Source organism: Eublepharis macularius, chromosome 8 (genome assembly GCF_028583425.1).
Source record: "Eublepharis macularius isolate TG4126 chromosome 8, MPM_Emac_v1.0, whole genome shotgun sequence".
Taxonomy (NCBI): Eukaryota; Metazoa; Chordata; class Lepidosauria; order Squamata; family Eublepharidae; genus Eublepharis; species Eublepharis macularius.
The window spans coordinates 37,860,788-37,887,297 of NC_072797.1; the positions used below are offsets into that span (position 1 = coordinate 37,860,788).

Below are 26,510 nucleotides of genomic sequence, written 5' to 3' on the forward strand. Positions count from 1 at the left end.
AATTATGCTGAAGTTGAGGATTTTCAGAATTTATTTCATAGTGTTATAAAACATTCTAATCATTTAAAATACTATACCTATTTTCAGTCAATAAAACTACTGTTAAACTCTGTTGTTTGACTCCACCTGCTGGTTAAAAAAAATCATAGTACAGGAACGAAACTGATGGATTGAAATTAGATCAAGTGGCATCAAATTCTGCTTTCTGATAGAAATAATATTTTAATAGTGTGAATTGTGTAAGAGGAATGATTTAGCACCTAGATTTTAAGCTAATGGTAACTTCTGAAATTTTGGAACAAGACTTGTCCATTTGTCTTGAAATGAGAAATTCTGTGCCAGAGCAGTTAAATGTTTTTTGCAGGGTGGGGGATCAGTGAGCCCCAATCATAACTGGGACACATTTTAATCTTATGCTAGTATCTCTTACCCGGCAGTGTCTAGAATGGTTTATCTGGTTTTTGGTTGGGAGGGATGCAAGGGAGAGTATGTTTATTCAACATACGGTTGTTTGCAATGGCTAAATTCTTGCCAGTGGTAATTCTGTAGTACTAGTAAATTGCAATGCTTTCTTAAATCTTTAATGCCATTTATGCACACACATTTCTTGTGAAAGAACACAGATGTCTGCAGTGCAGCTGGCCATAAAACTTTTCGCATGTGTATCTAGCTTACAATCTGGTTCCATGATGAACTACCATGAAATCTATCTGAAGGCTGAAATCTGAGGAATTACTTTAATTTAATAGTTGGAATGAAAAGGGCATTTGTGTGTAAGTTAAGTATTTAAGGATTTTTTTGGAGAAGGCTTGAACATCTAGAGGCATTGCTTTCATGTTCTAAATTTGAAGAAGTAATTAGATCATAGTTATAGTGAGAGAGAAAAAGCTGATCTATTCAGTTTAATTTTTATTTGAAAAAGGAATGATGTATAAGATACACACCTCTTATTTAAATTCTTGGCCCACATTGTTCCGAAGACATTCTAGTAACAATGAATAATATAAGCGTATCTGTAAAACCAAATTTTAAAAGCACATTAAAATCCATTCTATGTTGGCTAAATGCTGACCCCCCACAAGGAACTCCAAACAAAGGTCTTACAGTGCTTCTAAAATGTGCTTAGCCTTTGGCAAGCCTCCAAGGGGAGGGGAGTTCCACAGCTGTGAGACTGCCACCAAGAACGCCTCTTTATGTGCCTTTGTTTGAATGTAGCACATAGATGGCATTGTTAAGAGAGAACTTACAACTGATCTTAGAATGTGAGGGGACATCAGGGAGAAGCCAGACTCTTGGTTATGCCTGTGCTGTTCAGATAATATACTTTGGAACAGAAAGTTCAGTGATTGCATTTAATTTGGAATATTAAGTGTTTCATCATATTAACTCATGTTCTCATGTTAACTCTTTTACATCAATTTGTTTACCTGTACCTTATTTTTTCTGAAATCGAATCGTCAATTTGATAAGTAAAATTAAAATTTTGATTTGCTGAAGCTAAGCAGTATGCAGCCTAAGGGGGAAAGTAAACATTGCATTCCACAATCTTGGCTTTGTTTTCAAATGCTAATATGGTGCTGTGAGACTGTTTTCATGAGGGATTCAGAACCAAACCAGGCTTGACCACCATTTTAAAGCAACCTTAAATGCCATGAGGTCCCAGTCTTGATTGAGTCCACATTGTGGCAGGTTGAAGTGCTCCCCCCCCCCACCCTCTGTTTCAAGTGCAGAAACAACTCCAAGTGTGGAGGTGTGTGCAGCTATTTCACCACAAAAAAGAGCAGGGGGGAACCCGACCTGTAGGCCAGATCAAGATTAAGCCCTTGTGCCATTTTAAAATCATAGGTCCAAGGCTGGACCCGTGGATGCTGCCACGTCTAGTTTGGGACACAGTGAGAGAGAACTCAGTGCTCGAAACCTTGTACAAACCTCACATGAGCAGTTCCAATGTGGGAAGAAGTGAAGGCCAGCAGTGAAAAAAGCATTTCCTCTGTCAGTGCTATTCAACATGGTTGTCTGTTTGCAGTCTACTAGTAAGACTGCATGTGTTACATTTCCCTGGCAGCCTTCCTGAAATTGTGCATGTGGTCTAATATTTAGACATAAACCATGATTTATCATCACAGAAGAAGTTGGTCCCCCCCCCCAAATGTCTGGGTAACACTATGGTAGGAGAAATTCAAAATAAGCAAATAGCCATGCCCATTGGGCAAATTATTTCCAATTTCACATTTATATTGATGATATCTACAATGATTGAAACTGTTCCTGGACTTTTGGGGATTATAGTGAAAAGCTGCTGACAACATCTTTTCATTGTGCTGTAGCAGTGACAACCTGGGGGGTGGTTGGGTAGAAATAAAAAGGATATGATGAGGCATCATCTGAACAGGAAGGCTAAGGAAGCTTGAGGTTTTTCAGTTCAGAAAGGATGAATTCTTTGGGTGGAGGAATACTTATAAATAATGTTGAGAAAATTACTAGAAAGTGCTTATTTTCTCCCCAAAGGCATAACTTGGAATTATAAAGTGGAATGGATTGGCAGTAGATGCTGGACAAACAAAACAACACCCCACTTGTGGAATAAGGACCGCCTACGGAATCCAAGATGTGTGTTTTCCATATGGGGACAGGTTTTGTAATTTCCTGCTGCTGCTGCTGCTGCTGATGATATAATGCAATGGCAACGAGGTTTTCACATGGTAGTTTTTCCTGGAGTTTCCTTAGCCAGTCCTCTGCCAGAAGCCACCAGCCCCTGCCTTACTAGGGTTTTGGGAGTGTTTGGCGTTGAACATTGTTATAACAAAACAGCAATTTATATGTCAAGTTCTCTGAACCCATCTTTTGGTTTTCTAAAAAAAAGTCTTTAGTCCTTTTCAAGGCAGAGATGCACCTTTCCCCTTATATTTCCACAACAAAGGGGAGTAGAGACTTACTTTTCAATAAAATGAAAGCTGGAAATTCAAAGAGCCTGACACTCAGAGTGTTAGAGCGTTCTCACAGCAATTTAAAACATGCCTTTTGGTGGCAGAGGGAGGGAAAAGCCACTGTGGTAATAAGAACAGGGGAAATGGCTGCTGTGTAGTCGAGATGGGGAAAAGCCAAACTTTGCCACCCTCACAGCTGCCATCCAAACTTTGCTGCATTCTTTCTCAAGCCTTTGGATCAAAACAGATTTGGAAACATTGAAGAAAAGAAAGGAAAACCCTCAGAGGTGCACAAATGAACCCTGAGGCTGTGGATGGAATGGGGGGGGGACTCTCCCCAACAGCATCCAGTTCACAGCAAATAACCCGTGTGGAAATGGCTAGGATGATGGCCACTGGAGTAGGACAAATAACTAGAACAATAGGACTGAATATGATTCTCATTTTATTTCATACTTCATACTGTTCAAAGTCTAGAATAACACGTAGTAATTAGCCAACATAGGATTTTTGTGAAAAGAATTATGGATGGATTTTTCTGACACAGTCTATTACTAAGGAGTAGAGGTGGGCATGAACAGCAGTGCGAACAAAAAAAAGCACAAACAGCCCGATCAGCTGTTTGTGCGCAACCTGTTCATAAGGCCTTGTTCCCGACGAACATGTGTTCGTTCCAAGCCCTGTTCGTGGTGTTCATCAGCCGTTCGTCAAGCCAGACAGTCCGGCACCTTTTAACAGTAGGCATGGACTTTCTGAACTCTCTTTGAACTCCTGTTGCCCTGGAAACCCCAATCTAAGCCTGGGGCACTTCACCCCCGACTCAGCCGCTTGACACGGAAAACCCTGACAACGACTGATTGCAGCCCTTCTTCCCTTCAGAGTCTTCCCTCCCTCCCTATAGCCAGCTGGAAGAGGGAGACTTTGCAAATGGCGCAGGGTACTTTCTTCTAAACCTCCCCCCTCCCTCCCATGAACAACCAACCACGAACATGTTCATGAACAGGGTCGTGTCCGTGGTTGTTCGTGATTCCCTGTTCGTGGATGGCAACGAACAAAGAACATCGTGTTTGGGTTTTTTCCCTGTTCATGCCCACCTCTACTAAGGCTTTAGAATCTTGCCTATTAGTAGGAAACGTGATTAAAAATTCATATTCAGTAGCATACTGGCAAGTAAAAAAAACAAGCTCTTGCTATCAAATAGCTAGTCTAAAAGAACCCTGTTCCTCCACAAAGAGTGCACTGGAGCTATATATTGGTACCTTTTCTTCTATGCTGTGTTTAACTGCTGCTAGTTCTATATTTTTTGAATTTCCAGCTTGGGAGAGAGATTTGCATTCATACCACAAACTTGCTTTAGTATTTAACTGAACTAATTTGATTCCAGATGCTATGTGCTCATAACAATAGGGTTGCCAGGTGTCCGGTTTTGACCTGGACAGTCCAGTATTTTGGAGGACTGTCTGAGCAAAGCATCCCCCCAAACACCAGACACCTGACCAGATTCCTGCGGCTGTGCAACACTGGCGGGAGTGGCCTCTTGTGGCTGCACTGTGCTGCCCAGAAGTGGCCGGCTGCTCACCCTAGGCATCTGCACAGCCGGCCTGGGAGTTGCTGGCCAGCCTTCTCCGCAGTGGTGCTGGGGAGGTGCTGGCCAGGCCACCTGCCCCAGAAGTGAGAGTGGCATGATGTCACTCCAGAAGTGATGTCATCACGCCGGGGGGAAGGGGAAAGCATACGCTTAGTACGTACGCAACTTGTTTAATGAGTTGAGTGCTGCCCTCCTCAGGGTCCAGTATTTCTCTGTACCCCATCTGGCAGCCCTACATAACAATGCATGCCAGTGAGACTTGATGCTCTCAGAATATGCAGCCAGTTATTCAATAATATCCACAGTACACATTACATTACTTGTTAAGATTCCTGCTTATAATCTACTAGCAAGTGTCTTTACTGTGAAAATTGTATTAACTGTTCAAGTGTCAGTTGACGTACTGTCTACCACCATGCTGTTAGTGAACAGTATACTACAGGGGTCCCTAAATTTTTTGAGCTGGTGGGCACATTAGAAATTTTGAGAGGGGTGTGTTGAGTGCACTCTCAAAATGGCTGCTGCAGGATGCAGAGCCAAACACAAAACTTTGCAAACCAAGACCGCTTCAACTTTCCCTGCCTTGCAAAAGAATTGCAAAGCAACCATGTGGAACAAACGAAGCTGTCTTATTCTGCATCTGGCCATTGGTCTGTCAGATTTAGTATTATCTGTATTTTAGCGGTAGCATTGTTCAGCCATTGTGAGGATCGCAAGCCTGGAGAAAGAGTGGGTGAGCTTCTACTCCTGATCACTTAGCTCCCCTCATGCAGCAGCAAACTGACTCCCCAGACTCTTAAGACAAGAGCAAAGTTCCATCTCTGCTTTGCAAACAAAGCTTATGGCAGCAGTTGGTCAGGCCTACAGGGGGAATGGAATCACACTCTAAGGAAAGCCTGAGGTATTTACCAGTTGTTCTGATCCTCTAGTAGATGCAACTGCTATTGTGGCCGTAGAAAGCCCTTTAGCTAAAGGAGGGCAGCCAATAAGAAGTCCTGCCTTACAAGACTAGCAAGCACTTTTCTTTATACAACATGATCAAGAGAAAGAGACGAAGTAGCCAGAAGTAGACATCACTGCCATAGTAGTGGGTAATTGTTGACTAGCTAGCAGCCCTCCCACTTGCATGGTATTGTCTGAGACAGCTTCTGCTTCTCTGTCATCCTCTGATTACACTCAGTTGGTTCATAGGAATTGTCCACACTGGCTACTGCTGCAACAGGCTTGTAATTAGCGACTCAGCAGTTTGCCCCAACAGTACAGAATTAACTTTTGGTAACCATGCAGAGAAGATTTGGGAGGGGGGGGGATTTCACATTTCAGTATGTGTGTCATTCAAGCCAATGGTGTGCATTGTATGTAGATAATGAAGGCATGGTAATAAATGAAGGCCAACAATACTTGAATTCATGTGCTGTGTAATCTTGTGAGTGAGTAAAGGCACTTTTGCATATAAGTTGATAAAAGGTGGAAATCCTCAGTTTCTTGCAACCTATCAGATCAGACTTCACGAAGATCAGACTCATTTCCAGCATAAAATGTTTGTAAAGTTTCCCTGTCTGATTGCTTGGGCACAATTATTACTGCAAGTGACCATATGAGTCACATGAGCTTGCTTTAAAAATTGACTTCAACTTATAACTTATCAATGAAACTTGTTTTTTAATATATAATGAAATTATATATTAAAAAAATTATAAATGAAACTTGTTTTTGGTTCCTCTCTGGACCAACCTCACATTTGGTGTTACTTGTGTCTGTGTGCAGTAGTCTCTGCAAGAGGTCAGGCTGCTTAAGCAAACAGGCTGAATCCTCCTCCCTTTGATATCTTTGGACGCCACCAAAAACAGAAATGAAAACCAGGACACTTAATCCACTTGGTGTACATCTTGGCGATTACTGTACAGACAGACACAAATTGATTGGGCAAATATCACCAACGCCTGAGCATTTGCATCAAGAGAAGTTGGTCCAAAAATCTTACTAACCTACTCTGAAAAGGGGAAGACAGTTATATGCTGGTCTGGGTTTTTCTCCAGATGTTTCCTCCAAAACATACACGCAGAGTTATTTATAATGTTTAGGTAACAGAAGGAACCAAGTAGATCACTTTTTTTAGTTTGTACTGTTCATCGGATAGGAAGAATATGTCAGTAAGTGTATAAACCCAAGACAGCTTTAAAGAAGACATGTTGCCATTTTTAATTTGCAAAGATAAACAGCTTTTCTCCCCTAAATGATAATCAGGAAAAAAAATTAAGGCTGGATTTGTTGCTTTTACGTTATTCAGTATCCCTTGTTTGCTCAGTGTAGCATAGGAAAGAACAGGCTGTTGTCTTCCACCACAGCCTACAGCCAAATCCCTCATTAACTTAAGTGAAAATAGGATCAGACCTAAACAAATTATCCAGGGTTAGTTCTTTCATTTGGTTGGGGGAATTTTGTCTGAGAAAGTACTACAGAATTGAGCTGCAGTGCTAGAGGTTCAACAGTGTCTTAGCTATACATTCATACTGGGATTTTAAAAAAAACAGTATTGTTGCCCATCTGCAAGCTTTAGTCTGCTTAGTATGTCTCTTGACCATTTGATGTTATTCCATATCTTAGTGATATGAAATATGTAAAAACATATTTTACGGTGTTTGATTAGGTATACCCAGCTGTTTCACACAACTTTTATTGAGTCCAAGGACAATTTTCATGTTATTCTTACTCAGATACATAAGTAGGAGGTGGAGTTCTTTTCCTATGAGGAAAGGCTGAAGAGCCTGGGTCTTTTCAGATTAGAAAAGAGAGAGGTAAGGGAAGACATGATAAAAGTGTATAAAATTATGCATGGGACAGATTTCAGGGACATCCAGTGACGTTCATGGCTAATAGAATCAGGATGGACAAAAGGAGATACTTCTTTAATCAAGTGATTAAGATGTGAAATTCACTGCCAGAGGATGTAGTGAAGGCCAGAGGCTTAAATAGCTTTAAAAGGGGATATGTCTATCAGTGGCTACTAGTCATGATGATTAAAGGGAACCTTCATATTTGGAGGTAGTAAACCCCTGAATAGCAGTGCCAGGAAAGGTCCCAGCCTCTATGCCTTGTTGTTGGTCCTCCAGAGTAAATGGTTAGCCACTGTGTGAGATAGGATGCTCGACAAGATGGACCACTATTGTGATCCAGCAGGGCTCATATGTTCTTATATGAATGTAAGCTTGTGAACATTGACTTCTAGAACTAAGTTGATCGTCTACTGATTTGCTGCCATTTCCATCTAGTTTCTGTCTTACTTGCTTAGAGCCACGGAAATGAGTCATATACAAAATATATGGGGAATACCACTGTTGTAGTATCAATTTCATAGTCATTGGTTTCCACTTTCTCCCAGAAAGTGCACCATGGGCAGGGGAAGAGCAGCTGGTCCCAAGTATCAACCAATGAACCAACAGCAAAGGAAACTTTCTTCTACCACCACCTCTGCCAGAGAGAGCTGCACTCTGTCAGTTGCCCTAAGTCTGCAGATGTGACAGGAAGCTTGCTTTAGTCTATCATAAGCAGCCTTGGATAGAATTTGATCGAAAGGTATATATCTCTTCAGAACAAAAAGTATTGTACAGAATTGCTACTGATTTCAGCAACTTCTGTCCAAATATATATATATGCTAAAAAATAAACCTCAGCTACACAAGCAATACTACAGTTGGCTGTGCAGAATGTAGCATAAAGATGCAAAGGGCCAAAATATCTAGTTGGTGTAGTTTGAGGAGGGATTTTCTGCACTGAAATACTCTTAAGGGATTAGTTTGCATTATCCAGATAACTATGTATGTCAGTCAGAAAGGAAGATTGAGTAAGGCATGCTAGACATACTTATTCAGCAAGAAAAAACTGTGTAAGTGGGAAAAAAATAAAATTTCTGTGTTATGTTATCAAGAAAGGCATAACAATTGTAAACTTCCCAGTCCTGACTGTTGCATGATCCTGAAAGTTGAACAAATGATGTCCCCAAACCTTTTCCATCTTTCATTTAGGAATGCTGCTAGTGTGATAAGTTCCATAGTAGTATCTTTTCCCACTAATAACTAGTGGCTGATAATTTTTTTATGTAATGTATATACATGTCCATGTGTAATTCTACTATGTAATGTTTGAAGCAGCCGTAAAAGTGATAACACTGCAAGCAGCCACAGGTTCATTACTGTAGCATTCCTGCTGACAAAAAACCAAACGTGGTATTCTAGAACAGAGGAGGCTTGGTTCTTCCGCGGTGGAAACACTGCAGCACATGAAACGCTGGCTATGCCCGAGATCCTTTCCTGCATGGCCGCTCCCTCTCCCTTGAAACTTGGGCCATGTACAGATTTGAAGTAGCTGCTGAACTTTTTTTTTTTTTTAAAGAGGCAACGGCTATAGGAGACAATGAATAAAGCGATTTTTCTACGCCTAAGGTATATGAACACACATTTACATAACAACAGCTATTGCAGGAACCGTTTATGTTGGGCAGCACAAGCTTCTGACAAGTTACGTGCAAGTATATGCGTGTGTGTGTGTGTTTCATTATTTGATTGCCTTAGGAGACTGTTAAGTTGGCAGGCTGACTTAGTAGAAGTAAAGCTTGTCTGCTGGCAAGGTTACAGCATGCCAAGGACGGAAAAACACCCAGTGTTGAGGTGTAGTGTGCTTATGGTGTAAGGAAATCATAGTTACTAGGGAAACAGGATTAAATGTGGTTCCAGTTTTTTGTACTAAGCTCAAGATGATAGTGCTCAGAAATAAAGGATGATTAAAAGGAAGTAATCCAAGTGATACATTAAAAAAACTGAAATACTTTGCAATGCTAACTCCTAGAAAGACTGAAAGTTATGAGTTATTTCTTAGTTAGTTAGCCTGGGATTTTAACATAACAAAGTAGAATAATAATAGTTGTTTAGTTTCTCAGAGTATATTGATACTCTGTCAGAGGGTGCTGTAAGCAGTTTAGAGCTACTTCACATAATGTTTTTCCTGTTTCTGTAGGGGCAAATGCAAGTTGTGTGACTTGTTTGGAAGATGATACAAGTGGGCTTTTTTCCCTTTCTTTTGTACTTGCTATCTGGAAAAAATATAACAAATTAAATACCCTGTAATGGCATAATAATAGTCTCAGTGCAGATTCTGTGGTTGATTGATGGTTCATTAGACTGTGTTCAGTTCTGAAGCAGTCGATCGTAAGACTTAGTGACTGTTCCTTGGTAGGGAACCATGGGATACGTGTTGCATGAGGAAGTTCTTAGTGTCTTTGTGGCTTCAGTTCAGGAATTCCACAACTACTAGGAACAAATTTAGTGTCAGATTCATTATGTTTAATTCATATGTACTTGTGATGGACCAACTGCATACACTGGATAGAAACAGCAAAAGTTTTACCAGATGGCAGCAGATAAAACCACTGGTAATATTATGTTCCTTCTATACCTGAGAGAGATTAAATTTTATCAAGGAACTTATCAAAAGAGAAGAAATTATACAGCAGTAAAAAAATTCTTGTGGAGAAGAAAAGTTACAGTGAAGGGAATAATAAATGACCTGAAATTTCCCAGAGGGCACCAACTCTTTTTGTAGAAAACCAGTGATGATGTAGAAGAAAGAGGCAATTGCCACATCAGTTCAGTTGTAAGCAAATTTAATTGGTGCATAATTTTGTGCTGTAAGATTCAGGGGAAAGGCTAATTAGAGTAGAGCTTGTCCTAACTTCATGCACAAATTCAATATGATAAAATCATGTACAACGTATATGCTTCCAGGACCTGTGAGTAGTGGTGGTACCTTCATTGTCCTACAGAGCACTGGCCTATTAGAAGATCCTCTGGAGCAAGATCTGCTAATGGAGGAAACAGCTCTTCTATTTCTTTTCAAAACATTTCTGTTGAAAAGTGCAGATAAGGAGAGCTTTAATTTCTCCCTAAAAGGAGAACTGTTTGGGAGAGCTTTTGATTTCACAATCCAGCATTCTGATCCTAAACATTTTCTGACTGCAGTGCAATTTTATTGTAGTTATTGCTGTCTAAACATTGGAACAATTCTCTCTTGGCTCTGAAATACGCCTTCACTGTTGATTATCTTTCTCTTGCAGTGGTTGTCAGTGCAATCCTAAACAATGACACCTTTTAAAGTTATTGACGTCAATGTATTTAAAAGGGTGTAAATTGGGTTAGGATTGCACTGTGTATGTCCTAAGTTGGGGGTAACAGCTTTTGAGATGTAAGATTGATTTGAGATCGAAACTCCATCTTTGCTTACTAAGACAGATAAAAAAATATCTGTCACTTGTTTTTGGAATAACAGAGAATTTCTCTAAGGAAATACATTTTTCTTTCTCTATGGGTAAGCAGTTTTGTCCTAGGTAGTTTCAGTTGGATAACCATATTGCTCTGTAGTAGAAGAGCAAGGTTCAGATCCAGTAATACCTTAAGGACCAACTAGATTTCCAAGGTAAGAGCTTTTGAGAGTCAAAGCTAGCTATAATACATGTAATTAACTTGATAGAGCATGGGTATGAAGTGTAGAAAATTAGCATCTGTAATGCAAGAAAAATCCTGTGTCTCAATTCAACCCTAAGGAATCTATTGTTCCAGATTTGCAAATAAACTCAGTTTCAGCAATCTCATGCAATTTTCCTATGAACTGCTTAAGAACTGGTACTCAGGTCAGCAGTGGAAATGCCCTGGCAGATTAAAATGTTCTCCCACTGGTTTTTGAATGTTGTGATTTTTGATATAAGATTTATGTCCATTTATTCTTTTGTGAAAAGACTGACCTGTTTGTCCAAAATAGAGAGTTGAAGGGCATTGCTAATACTTGATGGCCTGTATAACACTGGATGATGGACAAATGAATGAGGCTGCTGTGGTATAGCTAATGTTGTTAGGTCCACTGATTTTGTTGTTGAAGTGAATATGGGGCAGAGTTGGCATCTTGGTTTATTGCAGGCTCTGGTAACCAGAATTCATGTGCTTGTTGGGAAGTGCATTGTTGTAAGCGAGGAGGTGTTTAAGTTCAGGGGGCTGTCTGTGGGCTAGAAAAAGTTTGCCTCCTAATGCCTGTGAGAGAGCTATATTATTGTCCAACATAGGTTGACACCCTTGTTACTGTGGTTATAGATTTATTGCTGTTTCAGTCGGAAGCTCTGTAGTGTTCTTGAATGTCCCCAGATCATCAGGAGTAGCTGGAAGAGGGAGGTAAGGTAGTATAACTTCCTTGAACTGTTAGTGGAAGGGTTACGTATTGTTTATTGTATTTCTGTCCTCCTTCTCTTTTTTCGTGAACATGAAGGTAGCATAGGAAGTCACATACCGAGCCACCAACCAGACCCCAGACCAGCTTAGCTCTTGTAAGGTTGCTGTATCGAATGCTGTCCCGAACTTTTTCTAAAGAAGCCTGACTGAAAATAATGCCACCAGTTCTGTAACACTAGTGCTATAAAAGTGGCCCATAGGGGGAGTAGAATATAGAATATAACACACTTGAACTGCAAGAGTGTTTTAAAAAAAGGTTCCAGTTAGAGCCAGCAAAAAACATCTGTTGTCTTATTTATAGCACCTGTTTCCAAGAAGTATATTCTATAGCAGATGAAAAAGTGGATGACAGCTCATAATTCATAAAGTTACCAAAGCCTAAACTGATAGAACATCATGTACAAAACTCTGCCCTGCCTCACAGACAATATTACTTCCTTTTAACGCAAGAAAGCATGGCTTTGAAACATATTGAACTGACTTCCAATTTATGGCATTTGTTAGACTAATCATTGTAGAAGTTGGGTGTCTTGTTTTTGCAAATTGCTGGTTTAGAACCCTCTGCTATAAAAATGTGTTTGGTTTGCAAGTTTCCAGTTCCTATCTTTGCCATGTTGATGATTTTCCCTTTAAAACTTATACCTTTTCTTGCATGTAATACCAGTTACAAGATTGTTTTTAAAGCAGCAGAAAAAAATGATAAGGAATTTTTAATACAGTATACCAGAACTCGATCATCTCCTTTCTCTGTAGTCTACATATAGTTTGCTGGAAAATGATGAAATGTCTGGAAGGGAATTGGACATACATTCTCAGAAATGTCTAAATTCCATCCCACTTTATTATTCTAGAAAGCTCTAGTTTACCCATCTTGGCTATGATTGATATGTAAACTATAGAGAGAGGATGTTTTGGGTTATAATTAAATGTATTTTTACAATGCATTTATTTATTTCTATTTATTTATTTATATCCTGCTTTTCTCCCCAGTTGGGAACTCGAAGCAGCTTAGAGTTTTCTCTCCTCTTCCATTTTCTCACAGCCGCCACCCTGGGAGGAAGGCCAGGCTTTGATGGGTTCAAGGTCATTCTGCTAGCTTCCATGTTAGAAGCAAGGATTAAAACCCGGGTCTCCCTGTATCCTAGTCTGACATGCTATCTGTTATGTCACACTGGCTCTCAGAAGCATAATTATCTATTTCATAGTGTTCTATCTTTTAAAATATAGTCTAAGTAAATGAATGAATGAGATTCATCTTTCAGTTTCTTTTGGCAGAATTCCAAAATACGTGCTGTAGTATCATTGCATATAATTGTAATATGTAATTGTGCTCTTTGTTCTCCAAACTGTGGCTAGATTAATCATGCAAGAGATAACCTAATACTTTACATACACAAGTGATCACTTCTGGAAAGAGAAAAAATCACTTTGGAGCTACATTATATGTAGTATTTTAAAAATTATAGAGTGAATACAGGGACTGTTACATCTTTATGTAATGATGAATGGTTGTTTTTTTTCTCCATACTTATTTGTCTCTTTAAAAATGTATCTGTTAATAAATCAGATCAATTCAGCAAAATATAGAATGGTCAATCCTTTTTAAAAAGTATGATGGAAACTTTTAACTGAAAGCTTTCTGGACAGAAAGCCTTTGCACAGAAACTTTAACTGGAGGTTAACCACATTACAAAAACAACGATTTATATACCGCCCTTCAGGACAATGTCATGCCCACTCAGAGCAGTTTATAAAGTATGACATTATTATCCCCACAATAAAACATCCTGTGAGGTGGGTGGGTTGAGAGAGCTCCAGAGAGCCTTGTCTAGTCCATGATCACCCAGCTGGCTTCAAGTGGAGCAGTGGGGAATCAAACCCGACTCTCCAGATTAGAGCCCCGCGCTTTTAGCCACTACATCAAACAGTATTGGTGTAGTGGCAGTATTCAAATAACAAATCTATATTAAATAAACTTAAATAATAAATCCAAAATGGTTGAGAAGTTGTTTATGCTCAGGGTAGGTTTATAACCTAGATGGCCTAGGGTAGTATGATCTTGTCAGTTATTTGAAGCTAAGTAGGGTTGGCGCTTGTTAGTACTTGGATGGGATACTGCCAAGGAAGACCAGGGTTGCTATGCAGAGGCAAACCACCTCTGTTAGACTGTCACCTTGAAAATCCCCTGGGATCAGTATAAGTTGGCTGTGACTTGATGGCACTTTTCACACACGTGCAGGTTTATACAACAGCTTAAAATATTGTTGTATATTATTCAGTATAAACTGTACAACCTTTATAAATGTATAATGTAAACCTTAAAATATAATATTTCTCAGAAGAAACATCTACATTCTATTGATAGGAAATTATGTAGCAGAATCATCTTCCAAATGAATAGGTGTTGCCCAAAAACATACATAAGCGGATGACATCGAACTCCGTCTCTCTTTTCCATCAAGATCCAGGGAAATGGTGAAGCAGCTTAGTCAGTGCTGTGAGAGACTGGATGAGGATAAACTATAACTAAACACAGACAAAACAGTGGTGCTGTGGGTCAGGGGTAAAGCTGATCACAGAATAGGTGTTCAACATTTCCAAGATGGGGTTTCACCTGCAAGCTTTGCAGTTTGGGTACACTTCTAGATGCTTAATTGACCCTGTTTGCCCAGGTGATGGTGGTAGTCCAGTAGCTTCAACTGGTTCAGAATGCTGTGGTCAGGATACTTACGAGGCATCACTTCAGTAATAACTTCTGTCTTCTGGTCAGTGGGAATCCATAAGAGAGCTTTCTTGGCAGTAGCTTCTGCACTGTGCTGTACATTAGACATGGACACGAATCAAAATACGAATCAAATTTCATGATGAATTGGGCCGATTCATGTATCACAAACACGCGGTTCGTGAGGCCGCATTTTTCACGAAATCCATGACTTTTGGGGATGATTTGTTCGATTCATAAATGCTTCATGATGCCAGACAGGCTGGTGTCAATCCATTGATTCCATGGACAACATAGGCCCGGAATGTATGCAGACCTTTTGTTGCTGTGGAAACCCCAATCTTAGCCCACATAACCTTGATAGGCAGCTCTCACTGCCAACCTGAGAGCTGAGAAAAACTACAAATGATGAATTACACATGGCGGTTCTGCGCAAGTTTACCTGGGAAACTTCTTTGTTTCCCTTCTCCGTTTTTAAGAATAGGATGGTGGATTAGCAGCAGCGGCAGCAACCTCAGCAGCTCCTTCTGCCGCTGCTCGCTGCTTACCAGCTTCAGGATCCCTTCCCTGACACTCTACCTTCCATCCTCCTGCTGCTCTGACATGCCTTCCCACCCACCCCCATCCCCAAGCTCTCCAAAGCGGATCCTGTGTGGATCCACTCGGCTCGGCTCTTCCTTTGAGAACTTGGAGGGCATGTCAGAGCAGCAGGAGGACAGGAGGATGAGAAGTCAGCAAAGAGAACCTGAAGAGAGGAAAACCCCAGCAGATCCGCTCTGCTTGAATTTTCTTCCAGCAGCATCAGAAAGCAGGAAGGCAGGAGGATGGAAGGGAAAAGTCAGCAAAGAGAGCTACTTGGAGGGTGGCTGGAGGAGAGCCTGCTGAAGTCTCTCTGTGAGTTTGGCATCTCTGGGTATGAAGGGGGCCATTGTAGGGCCCCGGGATATGATGAATCATGAACCTAATGAATCATTTCGCGAAACAGGACAATTTCGTGAAAGTTCATGGAATGCAACGAACCATAAAACTCAGGGCTCTTTCCCCCTCTGTTTCACGCTCATCTCTACTGAACATCTATGCCTTCTTCTTAGAAGCCATCCAGCTCCAGCTGGAATAACATTTTTATTCCAGAAGGACTTTTAAAGTTAAATTTTCTGTGGTATTTTTAAATGTTTCCAATGGCTGTTGATTGATTTTTTAAAAATACTGATTTTGTTTGGCTTTTAAAATACTTTGCAAGCTGCCTTGAAAGTATTTATTTAAGTAGAAAAGTGGTGTATAAATATTCTTTATGCCTTGTACATGCCTCACTTATTTCAGAGTAGGATCAAAGGCTTGGGCTCAATATGCATGCTTATTAATTTAGGCATATAATAGCTAATTCTCAGATGGTTAAAGTGGAAAAGTTTCTCTTTTATAATTGTTAATTCTGAAAACAACTAAAGCAACCTCCCCCCCTCTGGTTTTCAAATAAATATAATTTTTTAATAAGATCATTAATGACATAGTCTTGCATGACACTAAACTATCTGTAGTCAGTGAATGGCAGTTCACTAATTTTCATGGTTAACTCCATTGTGATAAAGCTGCCATTAATAGTTCCATGCTAAAGATATATAATGCAATCTCAGAGAAAATCAAATGCCCTTCAGTCCCAGTTGTATTGATGATCATGATTTGAGCCCATCTAGTATGCTTTCACTGGCTTTATTCAAACATTCTTTTTCTTTTGTCCCCTTCTTTCTTTCTCCTACCACATGAGAAAATGCTTTTGAAACTGTTGAGCTGAAAAAGTAGCTTAATCCAAGGAGCATGGTTGATGACGAGTAGGTGACAAAGTGAGTGGCTCACTAGGCCCAAAGAAACCACAACTAGTGACATGTAATTGATTTTCAATGAATTTGAAGAATACATTCACATACCTGAGTTTCTCTGTGTATATGAAGCCGATTGTGAACGTTTACATCTGCATACCTTACCAAGAGGGTATTGAGTAACTGTATATCTTGCTTGCTATGCATTTAGAGTAGTGGAAAATTGAGGAGGAATGAAAAGATAGCATTACTTGGGTTTGGATTTAAACTGTACACATTAGCCCATAATCTCCTCTATACCTTCTAGTAAATGAACCTTTTTCCATAGTATATCTTCTTACATTTCAAAGGGCAGGTTGGGTTATAATTTTTGTTCTATTCACTTTCATGCTTCTTCCAGCACTAATGAGAGATTTGGCTCAGACACTTGCAGTCAGTCTTCCAGCTCTAACTTTCCATAGGTCTTTGCCAGGTGTAATAACTCTGAAATATCTCTTTTTACTGAGAACTCTTCCAAAAGGTGCAGCTGCGTGCCGGTTTCATCTTGCAGTTTGTAGCTATGTTGGCAGAGTTTAGATGCAAGGTATGTTTGTCGGCTCCCACACATTGCCGTTACTAAATGCTGTTCAGGCCTGTCTCTACTAGTGAGAGGGAAGAGTGTGTGGATTGGAGGGAATTGCAACTTCTGTGTCATCTGATTGGTTATCGCTGTAGCGAGGTAAAAATAGAACCGGTGGAAAATCCTGCATTTCTGACATGTCATCAGAAGCCTCTGTTAACCTGGGATAAATGCTTAATGACTAGTGAGGAAAGCATTAGTAGCTTTCCAAGACACTTCCAGCAGCGTGTACATTTTGGAGACAGTAGGATTGAAAAAGAAAGAAAATAAAAACACCGTTTTCTTTATGTGAAGTGTAATATGATTACTTTAAGTGAAAAGCTGATACTGGATTGCAACAAAGGAATCTGCAAATTTGCCCAGCTTCTGAAGAATGGACTTGGGTCTCCAAACCTCTGTGCTGTGTTACAGCACACTTTAAAGCAGAAGATAATTTTAAAGTCAGGTATCGGTCACAAACTGCTTGTCAAGTTTCGTTATATGCATGTGCTCTTTGAAAATAGCATGTTGAAAGTGGGGCACATTTCTCACTAATTCTTTTGATGTGTGTGTAGTCCTCTACTCTGTTACGTCTAATCCATATTCAGAGCTTGTTTTGGCATTGGAAGTTGGAATTCTTAGTTTTTTCCACTCTGTTGCTAAAGAATGTCAGCATTTTGAAAATTAAAAGCACTAAGAACAAACCTGGCTTTCTTCTGCTTAAATGTTATAAAATGACATTTAGTTCTGAGAATGCTGTAAACTGTTTAGTTTGGCATGCTTAACGCTTCTTGAGGTTTTTTGTTTTTGTTTTGTTTTACTTTACTTCAAATGACTGTAATTTACAGTTTTCTACCAAAGGTAGAAGGTTTACAGTAGCGGATCAGTATAAGAGTATGGGGTCATTATACACGATACCTGTGGAACAGTACAGCTAGCTGCTGGGAACAGTCATTTTTTAAAAAATTCAAAGATGTTGCAGTAAAGCACACTGTACCATTATTTAAATTTTGATAGACATTTGTACTTCTCATTTATCACTTCATCATATTCCATTTTGTTTAATTTTTATATATGTCCTAAGAATTAGCCTAGGAATTGTTAACTCTTTAGTTTTAAAAAGTTAGATGAAGAAAAATAAACTGTATGCAACAAAAAGCAAACTGATTGTAAGAATATTCCCAGCTTTATATCGCACTATTTTGCTAAGTACAATAGTTAGAGCAAAGTAAGAAAACTGTTTTAGTGTTTACGATGCTATAAAATTACAACGTATTTGTATATTTATGGAAATATTCTATTTTATTGAAAGTCCATATTAAGCCAGTGTTAATGTCCCTTCCCAACCTATATCTGTTTCTGCCCAGACATTAAGTAGTTAAAATTGACTGATAAAATCTTGTGCTAACAGTCTGAGATATAGGTTGCCATATCCTGTGTTCAGATGTCTGTTTTTAAATGTCTGTCAAGGGGGTGAAATTTTAGGACATTAGATGCTTTGAACCTTTCACTTGCCTATTTTAGGTTTTCAGTTGATGTGTAACTTAATTCTTGTTTCTCCTGTTGCAGCAAAATATATACAGGAATATTAGCACTGTGTTAGTTTTTATTTGAGAGTAGACATTGAAGGAGGGATAGAATATATTATGCATATTAGATCCCTAGCCTTGATATGGCATTTCTGGATTACTTCTAATAAAAGGTAGTAGATCTGGGCTCAGAACAATGAGAATGTGCTTTCCTTGCAGAAACCACTAGAGGGAGTAAGAGGCAGTGTATTCATATTTAAAGCTGGAATTCCCTTTCATCCTTGCCTTCCCCAGTGGAGCTTCTTGCACAAGTATTTACTGCACAGATCTGCTATATAGGAAAACTTTATGTGTGCATGTATTCGGAAGATGTAATTGTTAGTACATCCACTCATTCACTACTGATTTACATACTTGAAATGTGTTTCATTTTATTTATAAAACAAGATATTTCTGGCAGTGGTCATATGAGGATATATTTTGAAACAGTTTAGTTCTCAAAGAACAAACATAGCTTCTTTAAAAAATCTATACAATTATTTCTTCTTGACAAATAATATATTTGGACTGATGACTGGCTGTGCTGTGTTGTGGATCCTTACAACCCGCCCCTTCCGCCCCATTGGACAAACTTAATCTCAGCATAGCAAAAGTTCCTTCCAGGCTTCTTTTAGATGTATGTACTATGACTCTATGACTTCATCACTGATTATGGCAGGCTCAAATAATTGCTTTTAATATAATTCTGGACAAAGGAAAGACAGTTTCATAAGGTTTTTTTTTTAAGTTCTTGTCCTCACTGCACTGAGGGAAAAGCAGGGTATGCCAGTGTTCTAAATAAATAAATAAAAATTGTGAGATTTTAGCAACCAACACTTTGTACAATAGCTATAGCTCCCTGTGCCAGGCACCAGCGCAGTACCGTTGGCTAGCCATGGCAGAATGCACAGCATTACACGCTTTGCCTATGGGAGACTGCACATGTAATTCGAGGGAGTTCACAGTTTGTCATGGTAGCAGGTTAGCCCAGTAGAAATTTTGCCAGAACATCAAAGGGTAGAGACACGGTGAACAGTGGACAGCAGTTACACTGTGCGCTAGTGGGAAGTGAACAATACAGGAAGCATCCTATAAAGATAGTCCTCAGGACCTAGAAACAGCAAAGAAAGTGAAAATGCAATTTTTTTTTGTGCCACATGTCTCTGGACTGCCCAGTGCAAATGGGTCTTGCATGGAAGAAAGATTCAGCATATCACCTCCTGATGCTAAGCTGTGTCCAGCAGTCATCCCTTATCAGTCACATTGTAAGGGGTAAAATCAAAAAGAGTCCAGTAGCACCTTAAGACAATAAATTTGGTTAGTCTTAAAGGTGCTACTGGACTCTTTTTGATTTTGCTACCATAGACTAACACAGCTAACTCCTCTGCATTGTAAGGGGTAGAGAGGTTAATGTTACAAGGATGTGTGACTGGATTCCATAGTTAGGCAGCCCCAGGAGGTGCTCCATTTGCTAAGCAGCATGTCCATGAGGGAGTCTAAATGAATGAAGTCATTTAAATGAATGAAGTCATTTTGTTAAGCCTTCAAGATATTTCTAATGTTACCTAGATTTAAAAAGTCTTTTAAAAAAGAACATCGTGGCAAATGTTCTTTTAAAATCAATTAAACATAAAATCTGAGATTTGGAATTCAAATTTAGTTTTTTTTAAACAAAGATATTATGTAGGATTCTAATACACAAGTAAGGACTAGTGAGCAAACTGTTTACATAAACTTTAACAGAGGATAAAAGGAATATGTTCAGTGTTTAAAATTTAACTAACTATATTACATCTCATGATGTTCATAGCTTAACTGCTGTATTTCATCTGGTTTTTTGCAGCTCTTTTACTCCCAGATCTTTCTGAACAGTTTTCACCACCTGATAATGCTCCACCTCTCCTTGTCAAGTTAGTGGAAGCCATTGAAAGAAAAGGTATGCAGTGGGAATGTGCAGAAATGGTCTGTTCCCCCCCCCCCCACACACACACCTATTGTGTGAGTCACGGAAATGCTTTTGCCAGGGAGGGAGGGGGTGGGGTTTGGCTGCAGGCACCCATTCTTTGTTATTCCTGAAAGTCTCTCCCTGACTCTGAAAAGTGGCTTGAAGGGGGGGGGGGGCTTCGAAGGCTGTAGTGGGGAGATGAATGGCAGCAAAAATCCATTCTGTGAACTTACTTTGTTCACAAAAGTATAGGATTCAACTGCCTGAATTTGGAAAACACCAATAAAAATAAAACGTTTTCATTTCAGATAGCAATATTTCTGTCCCTGAAAACCATAGCAATCAACCTTGTTACAAGAGAGGAGGAAAACTGTTTCATATTATGCATTCTCTGTTCCTCAAACAGTACAATAGAGCTTGGTTGCATTTGGATAACAGACAGTTCTGGAAACATACTCCTCATTTTTAGTGAATTCCGCCTTTTAAAAACCCTCATGTCATGACTCTATCTCTCTGTGTCTAAATTTGCTACAAACCGTTTCTCTGTAATTCACACTAACTGAAGGTTGTCCCCTTCTAACAGCTGGAAGAGAAATTTCCACCATAAAGGAGCATATGCTTAAAGTCCCTGAAAATCTATTATTTCAGAGAGAGGAGACCTATTTAGAGAAATTAGGTCAGGCAAATGTATAGCAATATATTAATTTCCCCCTTAACATTTTCTTTTTTCCATTATATCAACCAGTCTAAAAATATTTCTTTTAGAATTTTCCCCATTGCCCTAGTATTCTGTATAACCAAAGGGGAATCTTGCGTTTGTTTCTCCATCTGACCTCTTTCACGCATCTCACATTACTCCGTCTTCCTTGTTTCGTATTTATTACCTCCTCCCAAATGAAAAGACCTGTGCTCTTGCAGTACCTGGGAAGTGCAAACAGGAGTGGGCATTAGAATTACCAAGAGGCTGAGGTGTGGGGAGGAATGTCCTGTCCTTTAATAAAGGGTTGATATGTGGAAATGGGCAGGTGAAGCTTTTCATTTCATGAAGATAAATAACATCACATAGTGAATACATCCTATTAAGTCTCTGTTCAGGGGCAGGACATTTTTCTCTAGGTTGTTGGCAACCCTAGTAGGCATTGTTGGCAACCAGGATATAGATTTTTGTTTTCTGTAGCTTTTTGCAGTCTCTCACTGTTATCCTGGCAAGCATGGCTGCCGAATGTTTGAGGATAGCAAATACACAGCATTTTAATGGGGCATTTGGACCTGCTGTTTCTCTTAAGTGGAGCCAGTGTTTAATGTCAGCAACATCAAACACATCCTTTGAACAGAAAGTAGGAGGTCAAGTAGCTCCTGTACCCCAAACTGCTGTTTCAAAATATGCAGTTGTTGTATCAGACATTCTCTACCAGTGCAACTGTTTTATATCTCTGGCCATGAAGTTCAGCCCCTGCACCTACTTCCTGCTTTCAGATGAGGCAAATTTTTCAACCACCAGCCTGTATTCTGTTTTCTGTGCCACCAGATACATTAGAAAACAAGGGACTGCACAACAAATATGGGTTTGCATAACATGTCAGGCACAGCTTATAGATGCCCTAGAAAGACATTTTCACAGCATGTTTTCCTATGATGCTTGGGAGCGACTGCAGATAGAATCACTCAAGTGCATATCATATATCTAAATATGAACCTGGCCCCCAGAGTGCAGATTAAAAAATATATACATTGTGGCAGGGAGAGAAGGCGGGCAAGCAGTGGAAGCTAGGAGGTAGAAGGGAGGTAGCAATGGCAGCTACTGCTGGGACAAAGGCAGAGAAGAAGCCAGGAGGGCGACAAGGTGGCAGCTGTGGCCAGGAGGAGGCACCGGCACAGCTTTCTCCTTCCTACCCCACCCCCCGCCACTCATGGGGGGGGCAGGAAAGGTGGGCAGCAGTGGTGCCTGGATGGAGATGCTTCTGCTTTCTCCTTTTTTCCCCTTCTGCGCCTGCTGTCCATGCATCCATCCAGGATGTCTGGGAGGCTGTGGCTTCCTCTTTCGCCCACAAATTTCTCCCAGGTCCCTGCTTGTTAGTTCTTGTTATAGGAAGATATATATGTGAAGTTAAAATACAGGAAGAGCCAGAAGATGCTTTCATTCATAAAACCAATCTCTTTATGTTTTTAAGGACTGGAATGTTCGACATTGTACAGGACACAAGGGTCAAGCAGCATTGTGGAATTAAGACAAATCACAGAGTGTGGTAGGTCTTCCTCCCCACCCCCATTCCTGATCCACCAATTAATCTAAAGTATGTTGATTAAAAAATAAGTAGTTGCATTTCTATGCGATTTATTTCAGGTGCATTTGCTTAAGATCAGTGTGCGCTCTTTAATCCATTGGGATAAGTTTTTATATACAAATCATAACCATTTAGATAAAATACTGTCAAAGTATGCTAATACAGCTACAGTATTGGCTCTGATTTTTATTTTTATTTATTTATGTTATTTATAGTCCACTTTTCTGACTGAGATTCAGCGTGGGTTACCCAGTGTAATTCAATATGATCAACAGCTGGGGTGTTTAATAAACAGTACAATTGGGTATAGGTTGCAGATTTTGACAATAAGCAGAAATTTGATACAGAGTTGAAACAATATTGAAACAGAACATAAGCAATTTGACATGACAATAAACAAACTTACAGTAAATTGAACTACCAGCATATTATTATTATTATTATTATTATTATTATTATTATTATTATTATTATTATTATTATTATTATTATTATTATTATTAGTCTGCCTTTCTCACTGAGACCCAAGGTGGATTACGACAGCTACGACATTCACTGAGCAGAATACAATAAGATCAACTGTTGTCCAGTGACACCTTAGAGACCAACAAGATTTTCAGGGTGTAAGCTTTCGAGAGTCAGAACTGCCTTCTTCAGGCAATAGCAATCCTTTGAGTCCATTCCATGTGGAATGATTTAAACCAGTCCAAGGCACATCCCCAATACCCTCTTCTGCCTCCAAATCTCAACTGGATTGAATGGTCTACTGTATCTAAGGCTGCAGCAAGATCCAGGAGGAGCAGTAATGAAGCATGGCCTTTGTCTACATTCAGGCAGAGGTTGTCAACTAGAGTCTTCCAGTGGACTCTGTAGCGTGCTCTAATAGATTCAGCATGAGTTTTCCACCAGCAGGCCTCTTTAGATCACCCAGCTCTCCAGTGAACTATAGGGCTGCCTTCCACTGCAACAGTAGCAGAGGTCGGCCTGGAACAATCTTGTCAATAGCTTCAAAGAGCTTCACAATCCATGCTTTTACCACAGCCTCAACAGAGCCTGTGTTTGGAATTCTAAAATCCCCCAGTGCAGTTTGGAATCCAGAAGGATTATGAGCCTTTGTGGACTGATCATTTTAGCTGGGCCTAAATTTTGTGGGATGTCAGGGCCATATTCATCCTTGACTACACCAGGTAATGGTCAGTCCATGGTTCAGGCCAAATCTTGAATCCTGAAAGAAGGCCTTCCGTTGTGCATGGGGCCTGTCATTATTTTAGAGAGGTCTAGGGCTGGCCAAGGAAGCTATGAAGTCCTGGGCCGACCCCAACATGGAGCATTCTGCATGGATGTTGAAGTCACCCAAACTGTTAGTCTAGGTGTTTCAAGCACCACATCCAAGAGCACCTCTACCATCTCAGAGAGGGTGCTTGCTTGGAAACTGCGTGGCTGGTAGAGTAGCAGAATACTCATTCTGTCCTTAAATCCCAATGTAAGGAGCATAAAGTCAATGCCTACTGTATTTTGTACCGGGAATCTGTGGAAGCTGAAATCTCATGGATTACAACAGCAGTGTTACCTCCCCTGTATGGGGTTGATGGAGGACCACATAAGCAGGTGGAGTTAGCTGGGACAGGCACACCATGTCATTCTCTTCCAACCATGTCTCGGTTATGCAAGCCAGGTGAATTTTCTCCTCCTGCATCAGTGCAGTCAGGCAAGCAGATTTGTGCCTTACCGATCTGGCATTGCATAACATTAGAGAGAAAGTGGAATGATATGGAGGTTGGGCAAGAACTGGGCAACTGTGCCTGACATTGGCCATCTTTGATAAACCCCACCCCCATATCTACCAGCTCCCATCCTACTGGAATAGCACATACACCATCCAGGTAGAAATAGTCCCCATAACAATAAATATAACAACAACAACATTCAATTTATATACCGCCCTTCAGGGTGACTTAACACCCACTCAGAGCAGTTTACAAACTATGTCATTATTATCCCCACAACAGCAATCACCCTGTGAGGTGGGTGGGGCTGAGAGAGCTCTGAAAGAGCTGTGACTGACCCAAGGTCACCCAGCTGGCTGCAAGCGGAGGAGTGGGGAATCAAACCCAGTTCTCCCGATTAGAGTCCTGCGCTCTTATCCGCTACACCAAACTGGCTCATCAAATGTCTTGCATTCAACATGCTGGTGTCCACAGATAACCATCCAGGGCTACAGTCATGATATACCAAAGTTAAAATTGTCTATCAGATGTTGTTCTATGTCAGCTGCTCCTGGTCTCCAGGTACAGAGCTATTTATTTGCCACACTGGTCATAGGAGAAATGTAAGCTTTCCCAGAAATACCTTGTGCAAAGTTAGCTGTGAAGAAACTTGATTGGCCACTTCATTGTAAGGACACATGGTATAATTTTTGGTAGCTTCCTTCCCAAAATCTGAGAGTACTCAAAGAGCAAGCACTTTTTTGTCTGATATGTCCTGCTTATAATGGCTGAGATCTCAAGAGCTTCTTTTAGGGGCTGTGGTGAATATTCCCCCCCCCCTTTAAGTCCTGTATCATGTCATAGATGGTCCTAGTTTTAAAAATAATTTGTTTTTATCCTGGATACCTCCTTTTTAGAAAAGCCTTCCAGAGCCCCCTTAGATATGCAGCACTAGTTACGAAGTCCTTTGGATCCTAAGAAATATGTATGCAATTGCATGGTATCAATTAAATCTTGCTTTCATTTTCACAAACAATGCCATAATTCCATTGGTTCAGTTCAGGCAAACTGCAGTTAAACTGCAGCCATGCACACAAAAAAGCTGGTTTTCAGGCTAGCATGCATTTCATGTTCCTCCATCTTGAAACAAAACCTCCTGGTTTCATCCGAATGCAGACACCTTGGTGAACTAGAATTTTGTTTACACATTGGGATTCTAAACTGTCTCTTAAGATTTAGAATGCAAGTTTGTATAGAGTGAACATAATAAGCTGACTAAACTGATTTTTTACTCAAGCTCAAGATTTAGAATGCAAGTTTGTATAGAGTGAACATAATAAGCTGACTAAACTGATTTTTTACTCAAGCTCCAAGCAGTGAGAGAGGTTTAAGGTGCACACGAGCACAGCAACAAGCTATGTCTGTGTGTAATCAGTGTTTAATTCAGAGTTTAGTCAATGGGGCACAAGTAGTTTAAATCCTAATAGTCCTTTTCAATTAGTTTGCTGACTCAGCTGAAAACTTTCCTCCAGCTGTTTTTCTTCAGTAAAGAGAAACATCTAAAATATTGGGTGGTCTTTCCAGATCTTACTGGGTTGTTAATAATAATAACAACAACAACAATTATAAATGATGACCAAAGTCTGAAAGAACTATTTGAAATAATGTAACTGTTTGGAAACGTAAAATTATATCTGTTTTAAGACTTATTCCATATGCTCCGAATACTTGGGTGTGCAAATGCAGTTGAGTATAATCCTAGATTTCAGTGCCACTACATTTTTCTAACCCTGACCTTAGCATCTACCACACTACTATTTACACAAAATATCAGTATGTAAAACGACAGTCCTGGTAAAAATACCTTGAACTTCCAAGGCCTACAGCAATCTCCTAATACTGCCACATGAATTAGCAGTAAGCATACCAGGAGTCCAAGGTTTAGCAATGAACACTTCAGAAACATAATGGTTTAGATCAGGGCTTTTTTTCTGGGAAAAGAGGTAGTGGAACTCAGTAGGTTGCCCTTCGAGAAAATGGTCACATGGCTGGTGGCCCCGCCCCCTGATCTCCAGACAGAGAGGAG

The 26,510-nt window shown here is 40.0% G+C and overlaps 1 protein-coding gene across 2 annotated transcripts in view; it reads left to right on the forward strand.

Moving 5' to 3' along the window:
- The window catches only part of PIK3R1 (phosphoinositide-3-kinase regulatory subunit 1), a 61,399-nt gene that overhangs the window by 13,734 nt on the left and 21,155 nt on the right, over window positions 1-26,510 (forward strand). The window contains exons 1-3 of one of the 2 annotated variants that reach the window (XM_054986172.1): window positions 17,158-17,386; window positions 20,332-20,424; window positions 22,605-22,679. In XM_054986172.1, coding sequence (XP_054842147.1) covers window positions 17,242-17,386; window positions 20,332-20,424; window positions 22,605-22,679 — 313 coding nt within the window. In that variant the 5' untranslated portion in view covers window positions 17,158-17,241. Of the gene's footprint in view, window positions 1-17,157; window positions 17,387-20,331; window positions 20,425-22,604; window positions 22,680-26,510 lie in introns of those variants that run through there. The other variant, XM_054986171.1, reaches the window with a different exon arrangement.